The 25121-nt window shown below is 48.7% G+C and overlaps 1 protein-coding gene and 1 long non-coding RNA gene across 3 annotated transcripts in view; one reads left to right on the forward strand and one right to left on the reverse strand.

Moving 5' to 3' along the window:
• NPDC1 (neural proliferation, differentiation and control 1) overlaps positions 1-25121 on the forward strand; it is a 122787-nt gene that overhangs the window by 81421 nt on the left and 16245 nt on the right. Inside the window, exon 1 of one of the 2 annotated variants that reach the window (XM_074974131.1) lies at positions 9470-10413. The exons of the other annotated variant lie outside the window; for it this stretch is intronic. Within the exon in view, the coding sequence (XP_074830232.1) occupies positions 10308-10413 (106 nt within the window). The 5' untranslated portion in view covers positions 9470-10307. Of the gene's footprint in view, positions 1-9469; positions 10414-25121 lie in introns of those variants that run through there. 2 annotated transcript variants of the gene reach the window in all.
• LOC142000082 (uncharacterized) lies at positions 4705-23789 on the reverse strand. Its single transcript, XR_012642152.1, has 3 exons — positions 23664-23789; positions 19379-19526; positions 4705-5552 (listed from the first exon to the last, which is right to left on the reverse strand). It is a non-coding gene; the product is annotated as an uncharacterized LOC142000082 (long non-coding RNA).

Here is a 25121-nt window from a genome sequence, read left to right on the forward strand (position 1 = left end):
TGTACAGGAGGGCTGGGAATAGGCTGTGGTAACTACTGGTCTGTGTGGTACAGTTCTCCATTCTAACTGCTTTAAACCCAGCAAAGACATGGCACTCTACCGTGGCTGCATCTGTACAGATGGCCAGCTGCCAGGAGAAGAATGGCATTCGGTGGATGCAGGTAGGATATTCAAGAGCAGGTATGCCAATAAAAGCTGAAGACAGAAGACTAATAATATGTATAAGCTACTGTTGTACCTATGTGCAGGTACGTGAGCAGCGTTTGTATGTTTCCAGGATACACTGACTGCTCCTGAGATTGATACTCTTGCTATCCAAGGACTGACCCTAGAGCTTTATAGCACCACCCTGCTCAGCAGTATTGGAGCGTGGTGGTGAGTTGCCATCACTTCTGTGAACGTTAGAGCCTGGTTCACTTGCGCTGTGCTGATCTGCATGCCCTCTACCTCCCACGAAATAATGGCAGCCTCTCCCTCTCTTAGGAATTATCAGCCTCGGGGCAGACAGGAAGGATCAAGTAGGAGGAACAAGAACTTGAGAAAGAGACCTCATCCTTCCTCCGGCCAGGGCTCTGGCCAGTCTAAACCTTCCTTAGGCCAGAAGCAGGCCTTTGGAAGGTGAGCTTGGGGGCGATGCACCAGCTCAGATAGGATCCTCCCCATCTTGCCTTTTCATCCTGTCTATCCCCTTTCTACCCTGTGTGGGCCCGCGTTACATTGGACCGTTGGATGCTCCACACGGTAGAAAAGGGATATTCACTCCAATTCTCGGCCCTCCTGCCCTTCCAGCCCCCTTTCCTGTCCTCCTTCAGGGACCCCTCTCACAAGCAACTCCTCATACAGGAGGTGCACTCGCTCCTCCCACTAGGAGCAGTAGAAGAAGTTCCTCAGGACTACAGGGGTAGGGGCTTTTATTCCCGGTATTTCCTAATACCGAAAGCCAAAGGCGGGCTAAGGCCCATCCTAGACCTGCGCGAACACAACAAGTTCATGAAGAAACTGAAGTTTCGCATGGTCTCGTTGGCCTCCATCATCCCCTCATTGGATCCCGGGGACTGGTATGCCGCCTTATACTTCCACATAGCAATAACTCCGTCCCACAGAAAATACCTCGGGTTTGTGGTAAGCAGCAACCACTGCCAGTTCACAGTCCTCCCGTTTGGTCTGTCAGCAGCGCCGGAGTATTTACCAAGTGCGTGGCCGTGTTCCCAAGCAGGCGTCCGTTCCCGTACCTGGATGACTGGCTGATCGAGGGCTGCTCCAGGGCTATAGTGGAGGTGCAAGTCGAATTCATCATGGCAGAGTTGGACGCACTGGGCCTTCCCCGAACGTGGGGAAGTCCACTCTGTCCCCTGTTCAGTGGATGGAGTTTATAGGGGCAGTGCTGGACTTGACCCAGGCCCAGGCGTACCTGCTGGAAACGAGGTTCCGGGCCCTGGGCGACATCATTCAGTATCTCAGGCATTTTCCCACCACCACCACTTGAAATTGCCTCCTGGGACACGTGGCTGCCACTGCAAAGCTGCCCCGGGCTCTGGTGGTTTTGATGGCAATTCTAGCTGCGCTCAGATCACTGGCTGTTGGGAACAGAGGGAACCAGGGGAAAACACCAGTGTCTGATGGGTCAAGGGCATTTAATGTTCCAAGCCTCCACGGCCTGCCAGAATCCCCTGCACGCTGCTCCCACCTAAGGGTGAGGGCGAGGGTGCAGGGCAGCCCTGTGAGAGCTGGAGTCCTGCCCATTGAGGGAGACTGAACATAGGAAGTGGGGCGATGGGTGAGCATCCAGACTTCACCTCCTCCTGGGCTGCCCCCTGCTGGGGGAGGTAAATACTGCAGGCTGTCGTGCTGGTGGCAGGGAAACTGGGGTTCTCCTTCCGCTTTATGACGGGAAGGGAAGAAAGATGTAAGCAGCGGCCCATGTGTAAGTGAAAAGCTGCCACTCATCACAGCCCATTGTTTGAGATCCATGCCCAGCGCTCCCACTCCAAAGGGCTTTTGGAGCATCTCTCTAGCCCCTCGTCTATGCAGCGCCAGGGGCTGGATGCTGCCTGGCTACACTCAGCCTAAGAACACACCACCTGGCTGCACCTGGGGAAAGTCCTGTGAGAGAGGGCCAGTGCAACAAGGCCACCTCCAAGCCCTTGCAAAAATATTTCAGAGCCCTTCGTGGCAAACCAGTAGCTGCCGTGATCTGTGACGGGCATGAAGGAATTAAGCGGCTGCTGTTGTCTGGAATCCTCCTCATTGCTGTGGGTTTAATCGATTGCAAAAGGCTTTTACTGCCTCCTCTGCTCTGCTGGCATTCGGTCTCACGCCTGGACTGCCGTGTGCAGAGACGGGGCCATCTCCGCATAGGAAATGGCTTGTGGTCTAAGGCAGCCGAGCTGTCTATCCTCGCTTGTTAGAAGAGCAATAGGCAATGCTCAATGGAATTAAACAGCAACAAATTACAAACCTAAGGTTTTTCTTCTGCTCCATATAATTAACATGTGCTGCTCTGTGCTGTGCTGCAGGGGGTAGAGGGGGGGCCAAGGTTAGGGAGGCACTGAGATGCTTGTTTGAAGAATGATCATCACAGACCAGCCGAAAGAGCAATGCGGAATTGGTAATCTTCATGGTTCGGGCCAGAGGTTATTCCTTTGCTTGGGTCAGGAGGAAATTTTCGAGCCTTTTAGCCCTCGCCTATCCCGTGGGAAATATTCTGGAGTGAAGAGGTTTTTTCCCTTTGGGGTTAGTATTCCTGACTGTGGGGGAAATGCATCAAGCGAGAATTCTGTTCTTTGTACCACCCAGTAGATTGTCTCTTGTAGACACGGGTTTAACGGCCTAGTGCACTAAGATGGCTCAGGTTTTGCTGGATAACCACCAACCCCAAAGCATGTGGGTCGCATGAGCTGTCCCCTTTTCCCAGTCCTGCTTCTTGGTGTGCAGAAGCTCTGCGGGCCTTGGGAAAGGGCTGAGTTCTCCCCAGATGCTTTGTCGTTTGGTGGCAGAACTGCCCCAGGGGTGGTTATGGGAGGGGATGAGAGCTGGGGCGCGGCGTGCAGGAGATAGGGTGCGAGTTTGCTGTGCCACGTGCTGGGTTCTAGCCCAACCCGCAATGTAGGGGAGGCGACAGGCCCAGGACACAGTCGCGGGAGCCTTTAGGAGATGATCCGAAAGCCCACATGGAGCTTTGAAACGTGCTCCCTCCTTGAGTTGAAAAAGGGGATTCTGGGAAAGGAGCGAGTTTGTTTCGGGGTTTCAAAGGAGAAGAGGGTGCTGGGGGGAGGGGTGGTTCATGCTGCAGCACCAGCTCCCCACCAGGCCTTGATAGCCTTCTCAGGAACCATTAACGGGCAGGTTTAGAACTGCACCGAGACAAGCCGGGAAAGTGGTGGTCTCTGTGGCAAGTGGGTCTGCACTGGAGTAACAGCTCTCTGGCTCCTTTGCTCATCGGCCTCCTAGCAATGCAAAGGGATGTTGGCACCCTTAACCCCCTACCCACTGTCTGCACAGCATCCGGATTCATACTCCAACAACCTTCCCCCCCATAGCAAAGGAGCAGGCAGGCCCAGCAAAGATGAAGAGCTGCATCACCATTGAGTTTGTCCCCGGGTGTGTTGTGTTGGTGGGTTCCCATTCCCTGAAGAGCTGGGGTTTGAACAGGAGCGCGGGGGCATGTCTCTGAAAACCCTGAAATGCCTTTTTGCGTATGTGGTAGCTGCCATGTTTTATTTATTTTTACTCCCCCAGCACCTTGAAACGTTGAATCTCAGGTGCTTTTCCTTGGTATAACTGACAGGGTGCGGTACGTGCTTCTGAGTGCACATGGTGATGGGCGTCTTGCAGGGTTCTCGCTTTCTGGGGTGGGAAGAATTAACAAGATGGCCTGGCCTGAGCATCTGTGCTCCCTCTAAAGTGTGCACCTGCACAACCACACAGGTGCACACACAGGTGAGCGTGAAGGATGTGTAGAGTGGGTGGAGGCGGTGGGGTGAGGTGGAAGCAATGATGGGAGCTTGGGACATGCAGGGCTAGAGGGGGGAGAGATGGCTCTCCCCCGGCCCCAGCCGTGGGGCTGGGAGAGCCTTGGGAGTCAAGAGACTTTGGGTCTTTCCCCAGCTCTGCCATTGAGTTTCTGTGTGGCTTTCAGAAGTCACCTCACCCCATACTGTGTTTCAGTTTCCCCATTTTCTGGATGGGAATAATGATATTGATCTTGCTCTGTAAAACACTTTGAGATTTATAAATGAAAATTACTAAATATTGTTGGCTTTTAGATTTGTGTTTTGAAAGGAAATTACCAAAACTAGGACTTATGGGAATGTATTTGTGACTGTTTTTGTTGGATTTCCAATGACAACAGTTCCCTGCTGGGGATTCAAACCTCCCCTAGCAGTGTTTGCAAAGCTGTTTGTGGGCAGGGGGACATGTGGTTGGGGTGTGATCTAGGTGTGTTTCACTGTAATACCCAGACATGGAACATTGTGTGTGTGAGAATCTGAAGGTGAACTTGACTGCTCCTTTAATTATCCAAGCTGATCCAATGTAAAAATATAAACAACATGAAGGCTGAATAGCCTATAGGACTTTTGAAGTGCTTTGTATTGTTAATACAAGAGGATGGTAGTAAGGGGGATTTGAGTGTTTTTAAAAATTATTTTGAGCCTTAGTGTCCTGATTTAAAAAGAAACATTTACTTTGATTTCTAAATTGCAGTATTACATTTTACATTCAGATGAGACCTTTACAGATGAAGCCCTGTCTGAACATTAAATATCTCAAGCATTTTGCATAAGAGGAAAAGATTCTTCCTATCCAAAATTCCCTTTCTCTTTCCAAACTACTGCATAGTGCTCTCTGTGCTGTCGGCTTCACTGGCTACTGACCTTCCTTCCCGGAGGTGGCTGCATTTCAATGATGCATTTCTATGTATAGTTTGCAAAGCATGTACTGATCCTTGTGGAGGGATGCTGTAGGAATGAACAGATAGGGGTACCGCAGCCGTCACCTGAAGACAGACCTTCCCTAAGACCCAGCTGGGTACTAGCCGTAGGATGCTGTGAGCCTTAGTGGGATAAGGGCTGCCGTGAAAGTATGGAGGTGATGGCGCAAGTCTGCATATTACCTCGATATTGGTACTCGCATAACAAAATTCATTCTGCACATGGATGGAAAAAATTAGAGGGAACATTGCTGAGCATCATTTCTCTCATACAGACAAACCTCTCTGACATGGAACAGCCATGGAGACTGGAAGGCAGTCGTGGCATGTTCTGCTGCCCTGATTATTAGCTGTGTTTCCCCTCCCCCTGCCCCCGTTAGCATGGTACACCTGGAGAAAGTGAAGGCTCCATTTACTCTGGTCTCTGCTTTTCCCTAGGCCACAGGGATCCTCTCCTTAGTGGCTGAAGGAGTTCAGTGTGTCAGGTGTGATCGGATCCATGTCTGCTCTGGGCTCCAGTTCCAGTCGTCTGATTCTGGCATGGCTTTTAATCTCTTCACGTGGTTGGATACCAGAGGCAACTTGTCTTTGCAAGGGAATCCTGCAGGTTGCAGCTCTGCGTCTAGGAAACGAACCTAGCTGAGGTTACTTTGTCAGAGAACAAACTTTACATGTTTTTTGCCGCATCTCTTTAAAAGAACTGCACCATCACTAGCAGTGTAGCATTTCTCATAAGATCTCATTCCCTATCCGTTCAGATCCACAGTACAAATTACTGTGACTACTCTTGTGGCACTGCTTAGGAGCCCAAGTCATGGACCAGGGCCATCCCCCTCCCCAGGCGATGTGCTGGGCAAGCACAGAACAAAGGACATCGCCTGCCCCAAAGCGGACAATGTAAGGAACACGGCTCTCTGTGATAGTGCAATCCTGTGACACCCCAAAATGCTGGTTTCCCAGGTTTGGACTTCAGTCAAGACTGAGTTAAGGTTGAATAACTCTGATGCAGTAAAGTGGGGTCTGTTTCAAGCCAGCTCTCGGGATCACTCAGTAGAATCCACAGCCTGCCTTAAAGTACACAGGTTAGATCTGAGTTCGGATTTCTCTCCCAAATGTAAAGTCAGTCAGACAAGGAGATGAATCTGTGTGGCAAGTCCCCTTTCTGATCAGTCTGTCTCCGCAGGTGAGGCTGCTGTATGTAAAGTGGGGCCAGAAGGACCAGGGTTGTAGTACCCCACTGCACTCTGTGGGTGAGAGAAGCGAGACACCCAGTGACCATGATTTGGAAAATTTCCATGGGTCCTTTAACTGCCACCAGCCAAGGGGAGAACGAGCATCTGTTGACTGTCTCCCGCGATGCGCAGCGCAGCAGTCTCTCTCCCCTCCCCCACGACCTTGTTTCTTCTGACTCATCCACGAGATGCCAAGACCTGGCACAGGGCAGGAGTTCGTCATGGCCATACACGGAAGGGCAATAACCATAAAGTACATCTTTATATGCAGCACATCCGCCCTGCGTAATTCAGGATGCCGATACTTGGCTAGAAAGAACTTGCATTTATTGGCAGCCGATAGTCCCTTCTCTGCTGCAGATTTCCTTTGTGACCCTGAGCAAATCACTTAGCTTGCCATGCCTCAGTTTCCCATCTGTAAATGGGGATAATAGCACTGTTCTACCTCATAGGGATGTGGGCAGGAGAAATACATTTGATTGTGAGGTGCCCAGACTGTGATGATGGGGGTCATGTTAGTACCTTAGGGGGTTCCCCTTAGTAGCCTTTCCTTGGAACAGACATGTCACCTTTGTGGCTATCCACCAATCCTGACGTGGTGCTGCATGGCGACATTTGCATCTCTGCACTAAGACGTGCCAAGTTTGCATGCGCTCAGGATGGTGCATGGCCTTCTTCCACCAGCCCCAAGCAGTCATCACCTGCCGCAGCAGAGGATTCTCCGTGGGGATGGAACGCTCTTGTCCTATAGGCTTGTTTTTTCGAGTTACGACAACCCAAGCACCTGGGGCAGGCACCGGAATTGCAGTTCTGGGCACGGTGCAGTGGAAACTTTCTCTAGTTGAAACAATGAGGAGTCCTTGTGGCACCTTAGAGACTAACAAATTTATTTGGGCATAAGCTTTCGTGGGCTAAAACCCACTTCATCAGATGCATGGAGTGAAAAATACATTAGGCAGTGTATATGTGTATATATAGCACAGGAAAAGATGGGAGTTGCCTTACCAAGTAGGGGGTCAGTGCTAACAAGGTCAATTCCATCAAGGTGGAAGTGGCCTATTCCCAACAGTTGACAAGAAGGGGTGAATATCAACAGAGGGGAAATTACTTTTTGTACTGCTAATTTGTTAGTCTGTAAGGTGCCTCAAGGACTCCTCGTTGTGTTTGCTGATACAGACTAACACGGCTACCACTCTGAAACCTCCATGGAACATGGAAAAGGTCTCCATGGAACATGGAAAAGGTCTCCATGACAATTATCTTTTGAGGCACCTCTCTTCTTAGCCTTTCAAGTGTTTTGTTTTTTATCTTGGCTTCAGCAGCGTAATTCTCCAGCCCTCGATTGAAGGATGGAGTCCTGCCTTTAGCTTTGGATTTTATGCAGCATCTTTTAGCCAAGCATCTTAGTTCACTTCAGCAAGTGTTGGTTGCAACAGACTGAGGTATCCGTCTCTCTTTTACATCCATAGAAACCAAGGTTTGGGAAGGTTTGAGTGGCTTGCCCATGGTGACAGAGTTGGAAGCCCAAGACTTCTGGGTCCCTTTAACCATAGGACCATCTCATGCTTTTCCAGAGCAGCCTCATGGGGGATTTGAACTAGGAATTTTTCACATCTGAAGTGGGATTTGCCACTAAGCAAACTGGCTGTGCCCTAACCATAGTGTTCTCCAGATGTATTTCCAAGCACTTTAGCTTTTCTCCCTGTCGACCCAGGAATAGCCGTATCCCGGACCACGTAATGCTTGGGGCTCATCTTATTTAACCCAGAGTGTGATGATTACCTCATAAACAGGGAGTGTCAGCACCTAAATAAAACACAACCTGCGTCCCCGTGTGCTCGGCTGCAGTCGCAATAGTCTCTCTGTGTCCCCTAGTGCGGAGCCGGTATGAACTTCCCTTTGAGCGGGGAAAAGGCACTGATTGGTAGAGAGGCCGGAGCGTGAGTGGGCACCGCGGGCATGTTTATGCTGCAATAAAAACCCCACAGGAATGAGTCTCGGAGCCCCGGTCATTGGGGCTCAGGTTCCGGGCTAACAATTGCAGTGTAGGCAGTTGGCCTGGGCTGGAGTCTGGGCTTTGAGAACCTGGCAGGGAGAAGGGTCTCAGAGCCCAGGCTCCGGCCTGAGCCAGAACACCCACGCTGCAGATTTTAGCCGCACAGCCCGAACCCCATGAGCCGGAGTCAGCTGACCTGGACCAGCCGCGGCCATGCCATGAGTCTCTTGGCCATGCCATGAGCCTTAGCAGGAGGTCAGACTAGATGATCATAATGGTCCCTTCTGATCTTAATATCTATGAATCTCTTACTGCAGGGTTGGTGAACCTTAATAATCTCCCCGCTCCCTCCAGTGGGGCCCCAGATCATGGGCTAAGGCGGCTCGGGGCAGGCAGCGGGGCGGCTCGTGCCCTGTGCTCTGGTTTCAACATCCCCGGCTTGTTTTGACAGGGTCTTTGGAGTACGTTTTTTCAGTAGAGACACAGCCTGTTCATCTCCGTCACCATAGCAACCCTGCTTTGTCTGCGGGTTAGCAAACAGCAGTGAGTGGGTCTGGGTTGGGCTGCGCTGCCCATGGGGTGGGAGCTCCCCGCAGCTGTTTAAATAACAAGTGAATCCCGCCCTTCAGTCTCCGCGTTAGTGATGTCAGCAGCGGTTGAGGATGTGGAGCTGTGTCAGCGTGTATGTTCCCTGGTGCTGCGTGGGGGGATGCAGTGCCGTGTTGGTGCGGGGTGGGGTGGATGCAGTGCTGGGGTCGGGGGGGGTGTGGCGGGGGGTATGCAGGTCTGGGTTGGCATGTGGGGGGGGATAAGATGCAGCACCATGTTGGCGTATGCTCCCTGGGGCTGCATGGGGGTCTGTGGATACAGCGGATGGGGGTGGGGAGGATGCATTGCTGGGGGCAGGTAGGTGCAGCACAGTGTCTCTGGGGTGTGTGTATGGATGCAGCGCTGTGTCGGGATGGGGGCATGGATGCAGTGCCATGTGGGGTGGGTGCAGCACTGTGTCCGTGCCGTTTGGGGGATTGTGTGGATGCAGTGCTGTGTCGGGATGGGGGAGGGGGGCATGGATGCAGTGCCATGTGGGGTGGGTGCAGCACTGTGTCCGTGGCGGTTGGGGGGTTGTGTGGATGCAGCGCTGTGTTGGGATGGGGGAGGGGGGCATGGATGCAGTGCCGTGGGGGGTAGATTCAGCACTGTGTCCGTGGTGTGTGTGTGTGTGTGTGTGTGTGGATGCAGCACTGTGTTGGGAGGGGAGGCATGGATGCAGTGCCCTGTTGCCATACTCTCCCTGGTGCTGCATGTGGGCTGGTTGTGTCTGCGCTGTATCTGTACGATACAACCTGCCAGGAGAACGCACCTGTGCTGAGCTGCCCTCTTCGAGCTACAGCCTGCACTGCCTGCTCAGACAAGTGGGCGCGTTACAGGGTTAGGCCTCCAAATCCCATGGAAAGCTTATGGGATTTGGGCACCAAGCTCCCTTTGGGGCCCTTTTGAGAATCCCAGCCTTTCCCTGTCTCTAGTTGCTCTCCCTAGCCCTGCACTGGGGACAGTGGCCCTGGCAGTCCTAGTCCAGCTGTAAGGTAGACTGGATCCTTTAGAAAGTGTAGAGATCCGCCTTTCCCTGTGGGAACTGTGAGAGCCCTGTCCTCTGGATGCAACACAGCAATAGCCCTTCACTAGCTCCTTCCACCAGGGAATGAGACAAGGCTCCATAACCTGAGCAGAGTGCCTGGCCAAGTCAGTTCCTGAGAGTAAGAATCTGCTGATCGCCAATATGCCCCGTTAGCCCCAGTCTTCAGCCTCCGGAATTAGAACCGGGGTGAGGGTTACGAAGGGTTAAACTTCCCCTAGGTGCTGCTCCTGTGACACTGAGCTTAGACTCCCAGCTGTCACTTCTCTCTCTCCCTGGCTCCTGCGATTGGCTGCTGCTCCTGGTGGCAGAGTGTGCGAATGAGCAAGTGTTCCCCCTTCCAGCCCACGCACCTGCACAGAGCCAAGAGCTCAGAGAATAACACAACTGCCTGCACTGCAGAGGGGCTGCTGGTGCCTCCTCTCTGCTGCCTTAGAACCCTCCTGCTCAGAGGGCTGCTGATTTAAAAAAAATAAATAAAATTAAAAGAAAAATAAAATAAAGATTCTGCTCAAGATGAAACTAAGTCAAGTTTTCCTCCCCGAGTGCTTGTGCGTCCTGGTGACGGTGAGCGTCGGTACTCCAGTGCAGCACGTGCAGCCTGGATTCCAGCACCACAAAGGTAAGAGGGCTCCTCTCTAGGGGTACTGGACGTGTGTGTGTGTGTGTGTGTGTGTGTGTGTGTGTGCGCGTGTGCGCGCGCGTGGAAGGGCCGGCTCCGGGCCCCAGCGTTCCAAGCAGGCACTTGGGGCGGCGGGTAGAAAGGGGCAGCGGTTCCTGCAGCTACGGCGGCGATTCGGCGACGGCTTCTCTGTTCCGCCGGCCGTGGCGCCAAATCGGCGGCAGCTTGTTCCTTTCGCTGTCCACGGCGGCAGTTTTTTTCATAGCTTGGGGTGGCAAAACCTGTAGAGCTCGCCCTGGTGCGTGCGTAGAGACAACTGGCAAGTCTGTGTTCTTTCCTAAACCAGTGGATGCAGCCGTCACCTTGGATTAAAATAATTTGCCAAGTGCGGTACCAGCCACCAGTTCCAAACATCTGTCAGGTCTTTAGGGCAGGAGACCGTCTTTTTGTTGTATGTCTATACAGCACCTAGCACAAAGGGGGCCGAGGTGTCACTGCAACATTTAAAAAATAACAAAAGATTTCCCTGCTCATGGAGTTAGCTTTGTAAAGTTCACACTGCGTTCTTCCATCAATCCAGGCTAGTCCATGGAAAAGAAAAAGAACAATGACTCGGTGGGGGCTTCTGATGTGTGATTGAAAGTCTGAGCCCCCTGCAGGAACGCACAGTGATATGCCAGCAGTGCTTGCTGCCCTGAAGAAAACGTGAGATTTAGTAGAGTACCTCTGGCCATAGCATTGTTGGTCTGGTCAAGCTGTGTCCGGTGTCCCCGTGAAAAGAATGAGATGTCTGTAGATTAACCCTTGCTATACCCCAAGCTGGGTCCAGACTGCATGGGTTCGAACTGTTCTGATGTTTGTGCAGCTGTTAACTGAAAGCAACCATTGTCCCCCACTGCACGGCTGTTTTATTAAGAGCTTGGAAAACTCCAGTCACTAGTGACCACCAGTGAGGGGAGACTTGGTCCTGCCTTACTGCAGGGGGCTGGGCCAAATAAGAACAGCCATACCGGGTCAGGCCAATGGTCCATCTAGTCCAGCATCCTGTCTTCTGACAGTGACCAGGTGCTTCAGAGGGAATGAACACCACAGTGATGCATCTGCTGTTGTCCACTCCCAGCTTTAGGCAAACTGAGGCTAGGGACACTTCAGAGCAGGGTGTTGCATCCCTGCTTATCCTGGCTAATAGCCCTTGATGGACATATCCCCCATGAACTTATCTAGTTCTTTTTTGAACCCTGTTATAGTTTTCGACTTCACAGCATCCCCGGCAAAGAATTCCATAGGTTGACTGTACGTTGTGTGAAGAAATACTTCCTTTTGTTTGTTTTAAACCTGCTGCCTATTAATTTCATTGGGTGAACCCTAGTTCTTGTGTTATGTGCAAGAGTAAATAACACGTCCTTATTCACTTTCTCCGCACCCGTCAAGACTTAATAGACCTCTGTCCTGTCCCCCCTTTGTTGTCTCTTTTCCAAGCTGAGAAGTCCCCGTCTTTTTCATCACTCTTCATATGGAAGCTGTTCCACACCCTCAATCATTTGTGTTGCCCTTTTTGTACCTTTTCCAATTCCTATAGATCTTTTTGAGATGGGGTGACCAGATCTGCACGCAGTATTCAAGAGGTAGGCGTACTATGGATTTATATAGAGGCAATATGATATTTTCTGTCTTATTCTCTATCCCTTCCCTAATCATTCCAAACATTCTGTTTGCTTTTTTGGCTGCCGCTGCACACTGAGTGGATGGTTTCAGAGAACTATCCACAATGACTCCAATATCTCTTTCTTGAGTGGTAACAGATAATTTAGATCCCATCATTTTGTACATATAGTTGGGATTATGTTTTCCAATGTGCATTTCTTTGCATTTTTCAACATTGACTTTCATCTGCTATTTGTTGCCCAGTCACCCAGTTTTGTGAGATCCCTTTGTAACTCTTCGCAATCTGCTTTGGACTTAACTATCTGGAGTAATTTCGTATCGTCTGCAAACTTTGTCACCTCACCCCTTTTATCAGTTCATTTATGAATATGTTGACCAGCGCTGGTCCTAGTACAGACCCCTGGGGGACACCACTATTTACCTCTCGCCATTCTGAAAACTGACCATTTATTCCTATCTTTTGTTTCCTATTTTTTAACCAGTTACCGATCCATGAGAGGACCTTCCCTCTTATCCCATGACAGCTTCCTTTGCTTAAGAGCCTTTGATGTGGGACCTTGTCAAAGGCTTTCTGAAAGTTTTTAAGTACACTATATCCACTGGATCACCCTTGTCCACTGTTTGTTGACTCTCTCAAAGAACTCCAGTAGATTGATGAGGCATGATTTCCCTTTACAAAGGCCATGTTGACTCTTCACCAACAAATCAGGTTAATCTATGTGTCTGATAATTCTGTTCTTTACTGTAGTTTCAACCAGAAATTGGCATCACATTAGCTGTCCTCCAGTCATCTGGTGCAGAAGCTGATTTAAATGATTGGTTATATATCACAGTTAGTAGTTCTGCAGTTTCATATGTCAGTTCCTTCAGAACTCTTAGGTGAATCCCGTCTTGTCCTGGGGACTTATTACTGTTTAATTTATCAATTTGTTCCAAAATCTCCTCTAATGACACTTCAGTCTGGCACAGTTCCTCAAATTTGTCACCTAAAAAGAATGGCTCAGGTGTGGGACTCTCCCTCATATTCTCTGCAGTGAAGACGGATGCAAAGCATTCGTTTAGTTTTTCTGCAAAGACCTTATCATTCCTGAGGGCTCCTTTAGCATCTTGACTGTCCAGCGCCCCCCCCACCCCCCGGTTGTTTGGCAGCTTCCTGCTTCTGGTGCACTTAAAGAAATGTTGCTGTTACTTTTTGAGTCTTTGGCTAGTTGCTCTTCAAATTCGTTTTTGGCCTTTCTAATGATACTTTCCCACTTGCCTCGCCAGAGGTTATGCTCCTTTCTGTTCCTGAGTACAGCTTAACGCCCAGGTTTTAAAGGATGCCTTTTTGCCTCTAACCACTTCTTTTACTTTGTTTCACCACAGCGGCACTTTTTTGGTCCTCTTACTGTAGTTTTTTAGTTGGGGGGGGGTATACATTGAATTTGAGCCTCTTCTGGTGTTTTTTAAAAGTTTCCATGCAGCTTGCAGGCATTTCACTTTTGGGACTATACCTTTTAATTTCTGTTTAACTAGCTTCCTCCTTGAGATGACCTCCCAAGGTCTCTTCCAGCCCTATGATTAGGGGCTGCTCTCTGGGCATGCAGTAGCTAACAAGTGGGGTCAGGGAGGTTTTCCCAAGACGGGCCCTCTTGCACAATTCAGCGTGTTAAAAGTGGCTGTTTGATATCATTGTTTGAAAACGCCAAGCACCAGCCTGTGTTAGAGACATGATACCAGCCAATGGTCTGGATAGAGGTCTGGCCCTTTACACTGTTCTCTTCTTGGATACCTTCACCGCCTCCCCCCCCCCCAAAAAAGGGGGGGGCAAGAGACTCCTCTTTGTCCTGTAGATAGACTAGTTTTACGTGTCCAAATCCCATTTCATTGAGAGGTGAGTGCCTAACTCCCTTTGGCTCCTTTGGAAATCCCATGCAGAATGAGCCAGAGAGGGGGCAATCCCGAGAGGGAGACTCAGAAGGGGCTCCTCGAATTGAACATCCCTCTTGTGACTAAAAATCTGCTGACCTGCTAATGCTCCAAGCGGTACCCAGATGTCTGGCAATGAGGCGATTTCCCATTCAGTGCACTGTGCATTCGGCAGCGCTGTCTGATAGTCTGTCTCTGTTTCTCCTCAATGCTCTGTTTTTGTGTGGGTGTGTTGTGCATGAACACTGTGGGAGAAAAACACTGCCAGTAAAACCACAAAGAACAGCAGAGGGGAGTCTCGAGAGCCAGTGTAGCAGCTCGAACTCCCTTCAGCTCACGTGTCTAAAGTCCACACTGTTCCTTTAAAGAGCACGTGCAACCATCCACCTCCTCTTCTGCTCAGCCCTGTTCAGAATGTCCTGCTGTCTGAAACTTTTGTCTGGGTGGGTGAATACACCCCGTAGAAGCTGCATAGGAAAGAGGCAAGCGAAGAGCAAACCTAGAACAGACCTATTTAAAAAAGCATAACTTCCGTCCAGCTGAGTCCTCTTACAGGGTCTGTTCCCTGAACAGGTGGAAAGGGTTGAATTGCAGGTAGGCTGACCAGACAGCAAGTGTCAAAAATCGGGACAGGAGGTGGGGGGTAATAGGTGCCTATGTGAGAAAAAGACCCAAAAATCGGGACTGTCCCTATAAAATCGGGACATCTGGTCACCCCAATTGCAGGTGATGCATACAGAGTTCCAGTTAGTCAAATATTTGTCACTAAGCTCTAAGTGCAGGCACTGAGGTAATACTATTTCAGAGGTACTTTAATATTGCATGAAACTAACCCAGTGGCATGAGAAATGCGGCGGCTGGTGCTGGGGTTCCTGGGTCGGGGGTGGGGGAAGAGAGAACACCATGAAAACAGCAATAGAAATGTTCGAGATCACTACTGGGTCACATTTGTCCTAAGATGTAGGCTCATAGCAATGTTTCCACAAAAGCGTTTTTTAATTCCAAAGGGAAGTTGCTTTAACAAATTAATGTTCCCGGCACTGTTTTCAATATGACTTATTTATAATCTCATCTATGAGACTTGTCTGTAGTATTCAAGTGCGCTGCAAACAGTAAGTTTAGCCTTAACACCCCTTCTCCATCATCCAAAGTCGTTAGCCCCATTCTAAAGGTGAGGGAATTTAGGTATGGCGAGGTGGTGGTTTACCAGAGATCACACAGTCAGAAATAAACCCCCTGTTTCATGGGTCCCAGTTCTGTGCCATAGCTACAAGACAAATCTTCCTCCTGTAATGCCGACATCACAGCTGTTTGCTGACACATGAGACTCTGAAAGTGAAATGGGCAGGTCTGATATCCTGTTCGTCTCAGCTTGGACAATGAAAATAAGTAATACCTTTAAAGCTGTCAGTTTTTAATAAGAGGTGTTTGTGATGTAGGAAAGGAACCTTTGGATTTATCTGCCAGCGTCCTTTTCATTCTTTCCATCAGTAGAAGTGCAGCGCAGTTCACCACTGGGGGTCTCCCTTGACTTAAATATAAAAAGAACAGGAGGACTTGTGGCACCTTAGAGACTAACACATTTATTAGAGCATAAGCTTTCGTGAGCTAGAGCCCACTTCATCAGATGTTAGTCTCTAAGGTGCCACAAGTCCTCCTTTTCTTTTCGTGGATACAGACTAACACGGCTGCTACTCTGAAACCTGACTTAAATATGGTTCACTTTTAATGCCATTGTAGCTATGTGCTGCGCTTAGTATAGTCATTCTCAGGTCTGGCTTAGGGCTGCTTTTTCACACAAGCAGAATCTGTGCAATGTTAACCCATTGTGTACACATGCAGGGTAATCTTTGTTGTAATTGACAACTGCCTCCTGAAAATTTGTCCAGTATTAAATGCTGCTTAAACTCTTGTTTCAACTTCAGGGTTCTTTTGTTTAAATGGATGCTAAGAAAGCATAGCAGCTGGGGAAAAACTATTTTAGGGTCAGTCGGGCAAAACAGCATGAGTGTGATTCCTGTAATGTAAATGCAGCTCCGTGTGTGATACCGTAGGCTGAAGGTGCCCGTTTAAAATCCTGGTCTTCCTTTAGGGTTTGTCTAGACACAGAAGTTGTACTGGTTTACTGTAAGTCTGTTTAAAAACTGGTTTAGTTAAACAGCTGCCAACTCCTGTGTGGATGAACTTATATTGATTTAAAACTTGGTTATATTGGTGTAGCTTGCGCCTGTAAATTTACTGGTGCAAGTTAAATGGCTACAGAGCAGGTTTGGATTGATAGGCGTGTCCACACCTAAAGTGGCACCCATTTAATTAAATCAGTTTAACAGAACACCTTTAGTTACAGCAGTGCAGTTTTGTGCATAGCTCAGGGTGATCAGACAGCAAGTGTGAAAAATCAGGATGGGGGTGGGGGGTAATAGGAGTCTGTATAAGAAAAAGACCCAAAATCGGGACTGTCCCTGTAAAATTGGTTTCAGAGTGGCAGCTGTGTTAGTCTGTATCAGCAAAAAAACGAGGAGTCCTTGTGGCACCTTAGAGACTAACCAATGTATTATGCCCAAATATATATTAGTCTCTAAGCTGCCACAAGGACTCCTCGTTTTTTTTGCCTATAAAATCAGAACATCTGGTCACCCTATGCGTAGCTCAGGCCCCAGACATTGGTATGGTTTCTATTGATATAGCTAAACCGATTGCTCGAGTCCACACTTCTGTGCATGCATCAGTTTAAGTTACTTTGCTTGTGAAGTATCACGTCCACATAGCACAGCAATATTCCAATAGCTCACAGTCTACTGCTGCCCTTCTCCACCCATCAATAGGTGCAGAAGTAACCCCCATAATGGCTGCTCTCATCCACTGCAGCTTAGCCTGTGGTCATGTAGATTTCTCCAAGGAGCCTGATCATCAGCTTCAGTGGAGCTGACGCCAATTTGTACTAGCTGAAGCTCAGCCCAGGTGCGGGTAGCAGGCGAGAGCCTTACTCCGCGGATTGATAGACAGACAGCTCCTCATTCTGCAGGCCACGCAGCCCTTCTGTTTACATAACTTCCTGCCTGTTGGCTTCATGCCTTTCGAATCACCTGCTCGCTGAGGCTAGAGATGTGCCAGGCAGGTGGTTTAGCTGCTGCCCGTGGAGTGGGACTTTCACTGCTCTACCCACTGCTGCATTGGTGGATGCTGTTTGTCTCCTTTGCTGACACTTCTCAAAACCCCGGCCAGGGACGTGGGTGTTTCCGAAGATTGCAGTGAAAATGGTGCTGGTTCTAGCATAACTCTGGGCGCACTAACTGGTGCTTCTCCCTGAACTCCCCAGCTCAGAGCGCTCTTGGGCTGGCCGGATATATGGCACGTGGGCTCTCCTAATAAGTCTGCCTCTAAGAGAGAGACTGTAGCAGAGTCCGCTTGAAAAATGCCCGAGACAGAAGCAAATCGTGCAAAGAGCAACTTTTCTGCGGGCTGTGCCAAGGCAAATGAAGGCACCAGAGCACAGTGCAGCCCTTTCACGTTCAGCATGTGTTTAGCTTGGCAGGATGCTCTGAGAGCATATTCCTCAAGCAAGTCTCTTCCGGGCTGGCACGATGAGAAGCAGTTTCTTAATTGCTCGTTTCCAGGCATGTGGCATGGAAGAATCTACTGCTCACAGCCCTGCTGATGTACCTCCGTCCTGACCTGGAGTTCCCCCTGCTGATCGAATTGCAGTAGGGCTTTTTAGCGATGTTTCCAAAGCAGACTGTGATCATCCCTTCCCCCTCCAACTCAGTCACTTAACAGCATAACCAAAGCCTATCTTTCTAAAGCTGTATGTGGGCAAAACCAGGTCCCATAATTCCCTACCAGCCCCTCTCCCCAGTGCCAGCAATGGGGAGAGCTGCAGTGTAGACAGGATGCAGATACCCTATTATCATGCTGTTGAATCTTGAGTAGAGCATGTATAGACCGCACAGGTTTAACCCCCCCTGCAGCCTCTCCACCACCACTGCTACCTCTGGCGGCCTGTTAAAGGTGAGACTGCTGCCAGGAGATTTGCGGGGTTATGGTTCCCACCTACGCTGTCCCACTGAGTCTCCTTAGCCAGGCTGGTGAAGGGCAATGGGAGATTCCTTCACAGTAAGAACGGCCCTCTTTGACTGGTATGGCTTCGGTACGGGGCAGGCGGTCTGTGAAATCCAGCCGTCCCTGCTCAACCAGAAAGTTGTTTTGTGGCCACTAGAGGGAGGAAGGTGCACGCCCCAAAACCAGGCTATGCAGAGTGTGTGGTGACAAGGATGGCAGAAGGCAGAGCTATTCCGGTTGCCTCCTGCTGCTCCGCTTTGTTGGGTTGGTTAGCTCAGTAACAGCTCTCCAGCAGGGCACACCAGGCCCCCTTCCGCTCTCAGTGCTCTCTGACAGGAGCTGCCTTTCCTCCTCTAAGCCCAACGGTGAAAGCATTTGCGTCCCCGAAGGGGGGCTGCAAATCCAATTTAGATGTGGGTGCTTTTGTGCTAATTTGATTCATGTTACTTGGCCTCCTTATCGCTTGCCTACAGGAGAAAGTTGCACCAGTTTAACTCAAGGTGTGAATTTAAAATTTAGTTAAACTTGTGCAACAGGCTATGTATAGAAGCATAGAATCGTAGAATATCAGGGTTGGAAGGGACCTCAGGAGGTCATTTAGTCCAACCCCCTGCTCAAAGCAGGACCAGTCCCCAATTAAATCATCCCAGCCAGGGCTTTGTCAAGCCTGACTTTTAAAACCTCTAAGGAAGGAGATTCCATCACCTCCCTAAGTAACGCATTCCAATGCTCTTACTTCAGTTTAAGCCAGGTTTATTGTGGTCTAACTTAAAGTGATTAGGAACAGGTTTAAGGTAAGCTAAAATTACCCACTTGTAAACCAAAATAAGAGTGTCCACGCAGGAGTCTGCACCAGTTTAACTTAAATTGGTTTAAAAACAGATTTAGCTTAAACTGATGCAACTTGTATGTGTAGACAAGGGCTTAGTTCCCACTTTGTAGGGGAAAAGGGTTTACTTTCAAGGGATGTAGAAGTACAGTCTTGGAGAACATGCTGCTGTAAGGATGGATACCGTGTGTGTATGTGTAGACATCAACCTAGAGTATACATTATTGACCTCCATTTTCCTGGGGCAAAATCTGTTTGTCCCTTTCCCCACAGTCCTAGCCAGCAGCCCCAGAGGTGTCCCGGAGGTTGCCCTGGGGGCCTGAGCTGTTTGGTTAGCATGGCTGCAGCAGAGCTGTTTGGAGCAATGAACAAGGAGGTGTACGCGACACCTTTCAAAGCAGTCATTCTGCAGCCGTATGCGAGAGAAGGAGATGTAGCCCCCTCCAACTTACAGCGCACTTGTCAAACGCTCTCCCTCCACCAACCGGAGACTGAGTCGCTCACCTGGATTATAGGGCTTGCAGGGCTGAATACACCTTTGCTCGCTGGTTGCCATCAGCTGAACCTGAGTTGGGCTGATGGAGGTTGATGTCCACTGGTCAGAGAGGCCTGGTGTTCTGGGCTGGGCGTGCACCACTTCCCTTAGTGGAGCCTGCAGGAGAAACGGGAAGATTCTGATGCACTGTGGCTGGCCTCCCTAGGTAATTTATGGAGCTGGGGTTAAAAATAGCCCCTGTTCCCTGCTGTGGAATTACCCAGCTGCTTCCAGGCCTCAGCTGTGCTGAGGCCTGGTCTACACTTAACTTCTCTCGATATAGCTATGTTGGTTGGGGATGTAACGCTTTGTTTTTTCCCAGCAGAGCTAGATCTGTGTAAGCCCTAATGCAGACGCACTCTTACACTGGCATAAAAGCACTTTTGCTGGTGTAGCTTATGTCTCTTGGGGAACTGGTTTAAACTGTGCTGGCAGAAACACTTTTTTGCCGCTATAAGCTGCGTCTACACTAGGAGGGTTTGCTGATATAGCTATGCTGGTATAGCTGTGCCAGCAAATCTTTTCTAGTGTAGACAAGGCTGGGAGTTTAATAGTGCAAACTAATGAGGTAGGAAGGACACACAGGTTTATTCATTGTTTGACCCAATAGTGGACCCGAGGGCTAACCCTGGGCAGGTACAAACATTTAGATCCCATCTACAGCAGAGTTCCTTTGTTTTCAAGAAACCAAACACTGGGCTGGATCCTCAGCTAGTGTAAATGGCATCGTTCTGTGGACTTTGGCATTCAGTTCAGATAAGCCAGCATGAGTTAGTGTGTGGCCAAAGCTGCAGTTCCTGAGGAGGACCGACAGTACTGGAGCAGCTCAGTGGGAAGGAAATAGGGATGGGCCTCTGGCTCCTGTATCTTTGGAGGGACAGGATGAGCGTGTAGGGTCTGTGAAGATGGAATTGCATTGTCCTAACTTCACCTTGTGCCTGCGGGTTGGTGAGATAGCAGCGCTGTGACAGGACTTGGAGGCTGGAAGTGTCTCCTTAGACTGCTGCTAATGGAGAGGAGAGGGGGCGCGTACACACACACACACACACACACACACACACACACACACACACACACACACACACACACACACACACACACACACACACACACACACACACACACACACACACACACTCTCTCTCTCTCTCTCTCTCTCTCTCTCTCTCTCTCTCTCTCTCTCTCTCTCTCTCTCTCTCTCTCTCTCTCTCTCTCTCTCTCTCTCTCTCGTGTCCCAGGATGCTCAGGAGCCGCTGCAGTTATGCGAGGGTTACCCGGAGTCCGAGGTGGAGTTCAGCCACTCGTGGGCTCCCAGAGTAGCCTTTTCAGAAATCAGAGTAACAGCCGTGTTAGTCTGTATTCGTAAATAGAAAAAAGAAAAGGAGTACTTGTGGCACCTTAGCATAGCATCCGATGAAGTGAGCTGTAGCTCACGAAAGCTTATGCTCAAATAAACTGGTTAGTCTCTAAGGTGCCACAAGTACTCCTTTTCTTTTTTCTTTTCAGAAATGTGTCACCCTTTCCGTATTGGTCGCCTCCTTCGCAGTGTGGAATCTCCTGCACTAAGGAGAAGCCAGGCTGTATCCCCGCAGGCTTTGCACCAGCTCAGAGCGTGTGTTGGCCCTCGGCAGGCAGGGCCGCGCTCCTGGAAGTACTCCATGTTGTCTGACCCACTGAACTGGGCTCACTGCCCCTAGGGAGGAGGAATGGAGGGAAAGGAGCCAAGCCCTGGCCTTAGCCGTCACCGCAGGTTCCTTTTGCTCTGTAAGTAATTAACACAGCCCATCACCTGGTAGGCAAGTAGAACGCTGCACAAGCCTCTGCTCTTATAACTTGACCTCATCATGCCAAAGTCTTGCGAGGGTGGAGATATTAGTGCTTGTATCTTATGGGCTTTGTCATCTAAGACTCCCCAAGTGCGGTGTAGTGATGAGCTAATTATCAGTAGCCATATTTTACAGATGGGGAAACTGAGGCACAGAGACAGTGACTTGCCAAAGATGAGATTTCACCCAGGAATCCTGACTCTTAGTCCCATGCTCTCGCCACCTGTAAAACCAAGCTAACCCCCAATTTGTTAGCACGTCAGGCTGAATTCGTGAATGGCGGGGAGTGTGCTTAGCAGCGTGGACACAAACACATGCTAGCTCCGCTCAAGCTCGTGCACTAAAAATAGCAGTGTGGCTGCAGCAGCTTGGGCTAGCTGCCCAAATACCTACCCAAGGGGGTGGGGCAGGTTTGTGCTGGGGTGGCTAGCCCTTGCTGTTGCAGCCACGCTGCTATCGTTAGGTGCTAGCCTGTCTGCCTCTGCTGGGAAGCACCCACCCAGCTGCACTGTGCAGGGGATGTAAATGAATATGTAAATCATGGATCCTGTGCCTGGCGCGGACCTGAGCACACAGTCAGCACATAGGCTTTAAGGCACTGCCCCTGCTGCTGTTGTAAACAGAGATTGGGACCTGTATTTAAAGCCTTTCAGTGGTGGTCCTGCCACAGTGGTTCTAATGGGGCTTGGCTAACTGGTGAGAACCTGTGCACCCATGTTAAACTAGTTTTGAAAACTACTTATAGCCTGGGAAAGAGCATGGCTTGGTTTTAGCTCTACCAAGGGCTAGTCTACACTCCACTGCTTCTCCAGATAACGCTATGCTGGTATATCTGTACCGACAGAGGCCCCTAGTGCAGACCCAGCATCTGCTGACAGAAGGAGTTTTTCTCTTGGTGGTGGTGTAACATTGCCTAGTGATGACATTAGCTATGCTACTAGAAGCACCTGTGTGCGTGCGTGTGTGTGAGAGAGACACCCCAGACTGACATAGCTGTGATGCAAAACTTTGTAGTGTGGATCTCCCAGCTACACACGCTTCTCTCTGGCGCTGTGTCGCTGGAGCTTAAACTCCCTTCCTTAAAGGAACACGGCCAGAGGAAACCTGGCCCTTGATTCAGTTTTAGCAAAACTAAAGGTTCGTAAAGCCTAGACCCAATACATTTTTCCCATGTTTATTTAAAACTTCCTGTGGAAAAAGAGTCTTTAACAAACCTTCCCATGCAGCATGTGTGTGACCCACCTCTCCTGTCCCTTTTGCTAGTGCAAAGGAACCTGGAGATGAAACTGCCTAGAGATACCATGGAACTAACCAGCCTGTTTTTATTGGCAAGCCTGAAAGAGAAGCAACAAGCCAACAGCATCCCTAGTGAAACGCTAACTCGAATTTAAAAACTTCCCTTTAAATATCCTACCTCCATGACGCAATCCCCATTGACTGGACAGGCGGCAGAAGCAGGCCCATGGTTAGCACACACTGTTTTAAAAGATACCCTGTAGGATTGCATCGGTGCTGAGAAATGCGTATATATTTCCTGATGTCTATGTACCCAGAACATCGTGTTGATATGGAGCTGGAAATCATCAAGCCCTGTTTACGCAAGCACTTCACCCTTTGCCAGCAATACCACGGCTGGAGAACAGGTGCTAAACGTACTAGACCAGTAGTTCCCAAACTTTAACAACCTGTGAACCCCTTTCACTAAAATGTCAAGTCTCATGAACCCCCTCTTAAAAATGAATATTTCCAGGGATTCTCTCCTTTACCTGAGTATAAATTATAAAAGCAGTGATCTTGGAAATATAAAATTTGTTTTTATGACATGCTTATTACACACTATGTATTATTAATTATTATTTATCATTACAGTATTTTTATTACATTGTGCAAACGGCAACACTCTTCCCAGATCTCACTTTCGTAGCTTGTATCACTTTGAATAAGCCTGTTATAAGACAAGGCTCCTAGGTTTCATCAAGGAGTATCAGCTGTGAAACAGCGTGGAGGGATTTAAGAAGCCAACTCAGAGTTCCTCCTACACAAGCATTCAGGTCTTGAGCAGTCCAGGCAAACAACGCACGCTACAACAAAGCTTAAACTTGTTCTTCATAATAATTTTAAAAACAATACTAGCTGCCTGTTTAATTTTAAAAACAGCAAAAAATATCCACCTCCCTTTTTATTTCTTATAGGGAGTCTTGAAGTTTAAATCTTCTCAGTGTGATAGATAGGCTTACTTTGATCTGCTTCGGTCCTGGAAATCCAGGGGCTCCAGGCTGCTGGCCCCGTGCTGCCTGGGGTCCCTAGGCACAGCTTTGTCCGCCATTAGGGATTTTTTCCCCGAGAACCCTCTGTAACATTTCGCTAACCCCCAGGGGTTCACAAACCCCAGTTTGGGAACCACTGTGCTAGAGGCAGTCATATTTACCATAGCAGTAACTCCAGCTTTGCCTTTAGCAGTTCCTGGCACGTCGGGGTATGTAAAGGCTTTTCTGGGATCAGAGCTTAAAGTTTTGTTGAGTTTAAAAGAAGTCCTATCCTTTTCTCCAGCTGATCCTGTGGTTCTGCACCCTGATCGGGTTGTTTACTCACCCACACTGATTTATTTATGTGCCTGTTAAATATAAACTTCGACAGTAACATCTGCACAACATGGTAAGGTGAAGTTGTGGAATATGCCCTGTTTCAACAGATCTAGACATAAAAGGGTGCCCTTCTGGACTGAAAGGGAAACATTTTAATAAACACAGTGCAATGCAAAAGGGATCCTTTTGGATTATAGTCAGTTTTTTAATTTGGATTTTAAAAGTCACATATCATAGAAGCTAAATGCAGGGGCTGCTTTCCTTCCAGGCATTTGGATTTCATATTCTCTGCTTTTAGCAAGTTTCATGCTTAAATGTAAAACTGTCCTAGATCCTTAATTCATTATAGCAGAGTTATCTCATTTGGTACTGGCTGGTGTGGGTGCTAGAGTCTTACCAGCCAAATAGCACATGCTGTTTTCCAAAGAGCTGCAGAGATGAAAATCACTGTATAAATAATTATTATTGTGTTGATAGAATCCAGTGTGAAACGGAGACAGGATTTATTTCATGCTTTCTATCAACTCTAAACCTAACATAAGGGTTAGTCTTCTCGCTGCTCTATCAGTATCCTTCTCTGATATGATCTAAACAAATAGAATACAAGATGGATGATATGAGACCCCCCCCCTTTTTTTTGAGAGAGAGAGAGAGAGAGAGAGCTCTAGCTGCACTCTTTCTGTGTTCTTGTGTGCACTAGAAAAGTTGCACCAGATTAACCAAATAGATTTTAAAATCCATTTTAACTTGTACAGACTCCTAACACACATGCCTTTAAATGTTAAACCCTCATTTAAATCTGTCTAGATTGCAACTCAATTAAGTTAAAATCAGTGTAATTAAACTGGTGCAACCCTTACATAGACAAGGCCACAGAGAGCTAGTGTAACTGGTTTTCTCCTTAAACTGATTTTAGATTGATCTAGCTAAACCTGTGAAAGCATCTAATACAGGTGCTCTTAAATCAGGTTAACCTTTGCTTAAATTAGTGTAGCTTAATTTGGTAAATCGGATGCAGTATTGCCAACTCTCGGTGTTCAAAACCCATGATTCAGACCCTAAAAATCATGAGGCTGGCTTAAAGATCATGCAATTTTATAAAAATATAATATATTTGGGGTTCTTTTTATTTCCCTTCTGGCTTCTGAGCCTTTAGGGGGCATTTGGGTCAGATGTTCAGGCTTTTCTCTGCAAACTTGAGGGCTAGAAATTTCCTACTTTTAAAGTGGAAGCTGAAATTCTCAACTAATCACATGACTCTGGGAGCTGGGGCTTCGAGGAAAGCACTAAATATTGTGAGA

This window comes from Natator depressus, chromosome 16, assembly GCF_965152275.1.
Source record: "Natator depressus isolate rNatDep1 chromosome 16, rNatDep2.hap1, whole genome shotgun sequence".
Classification (NCBI taxonomy): domain Eukaryota; kingdom Metazoa; phylum Chordata; order Testudines; family Cheloniidae; genus Natator; species Natator depressus.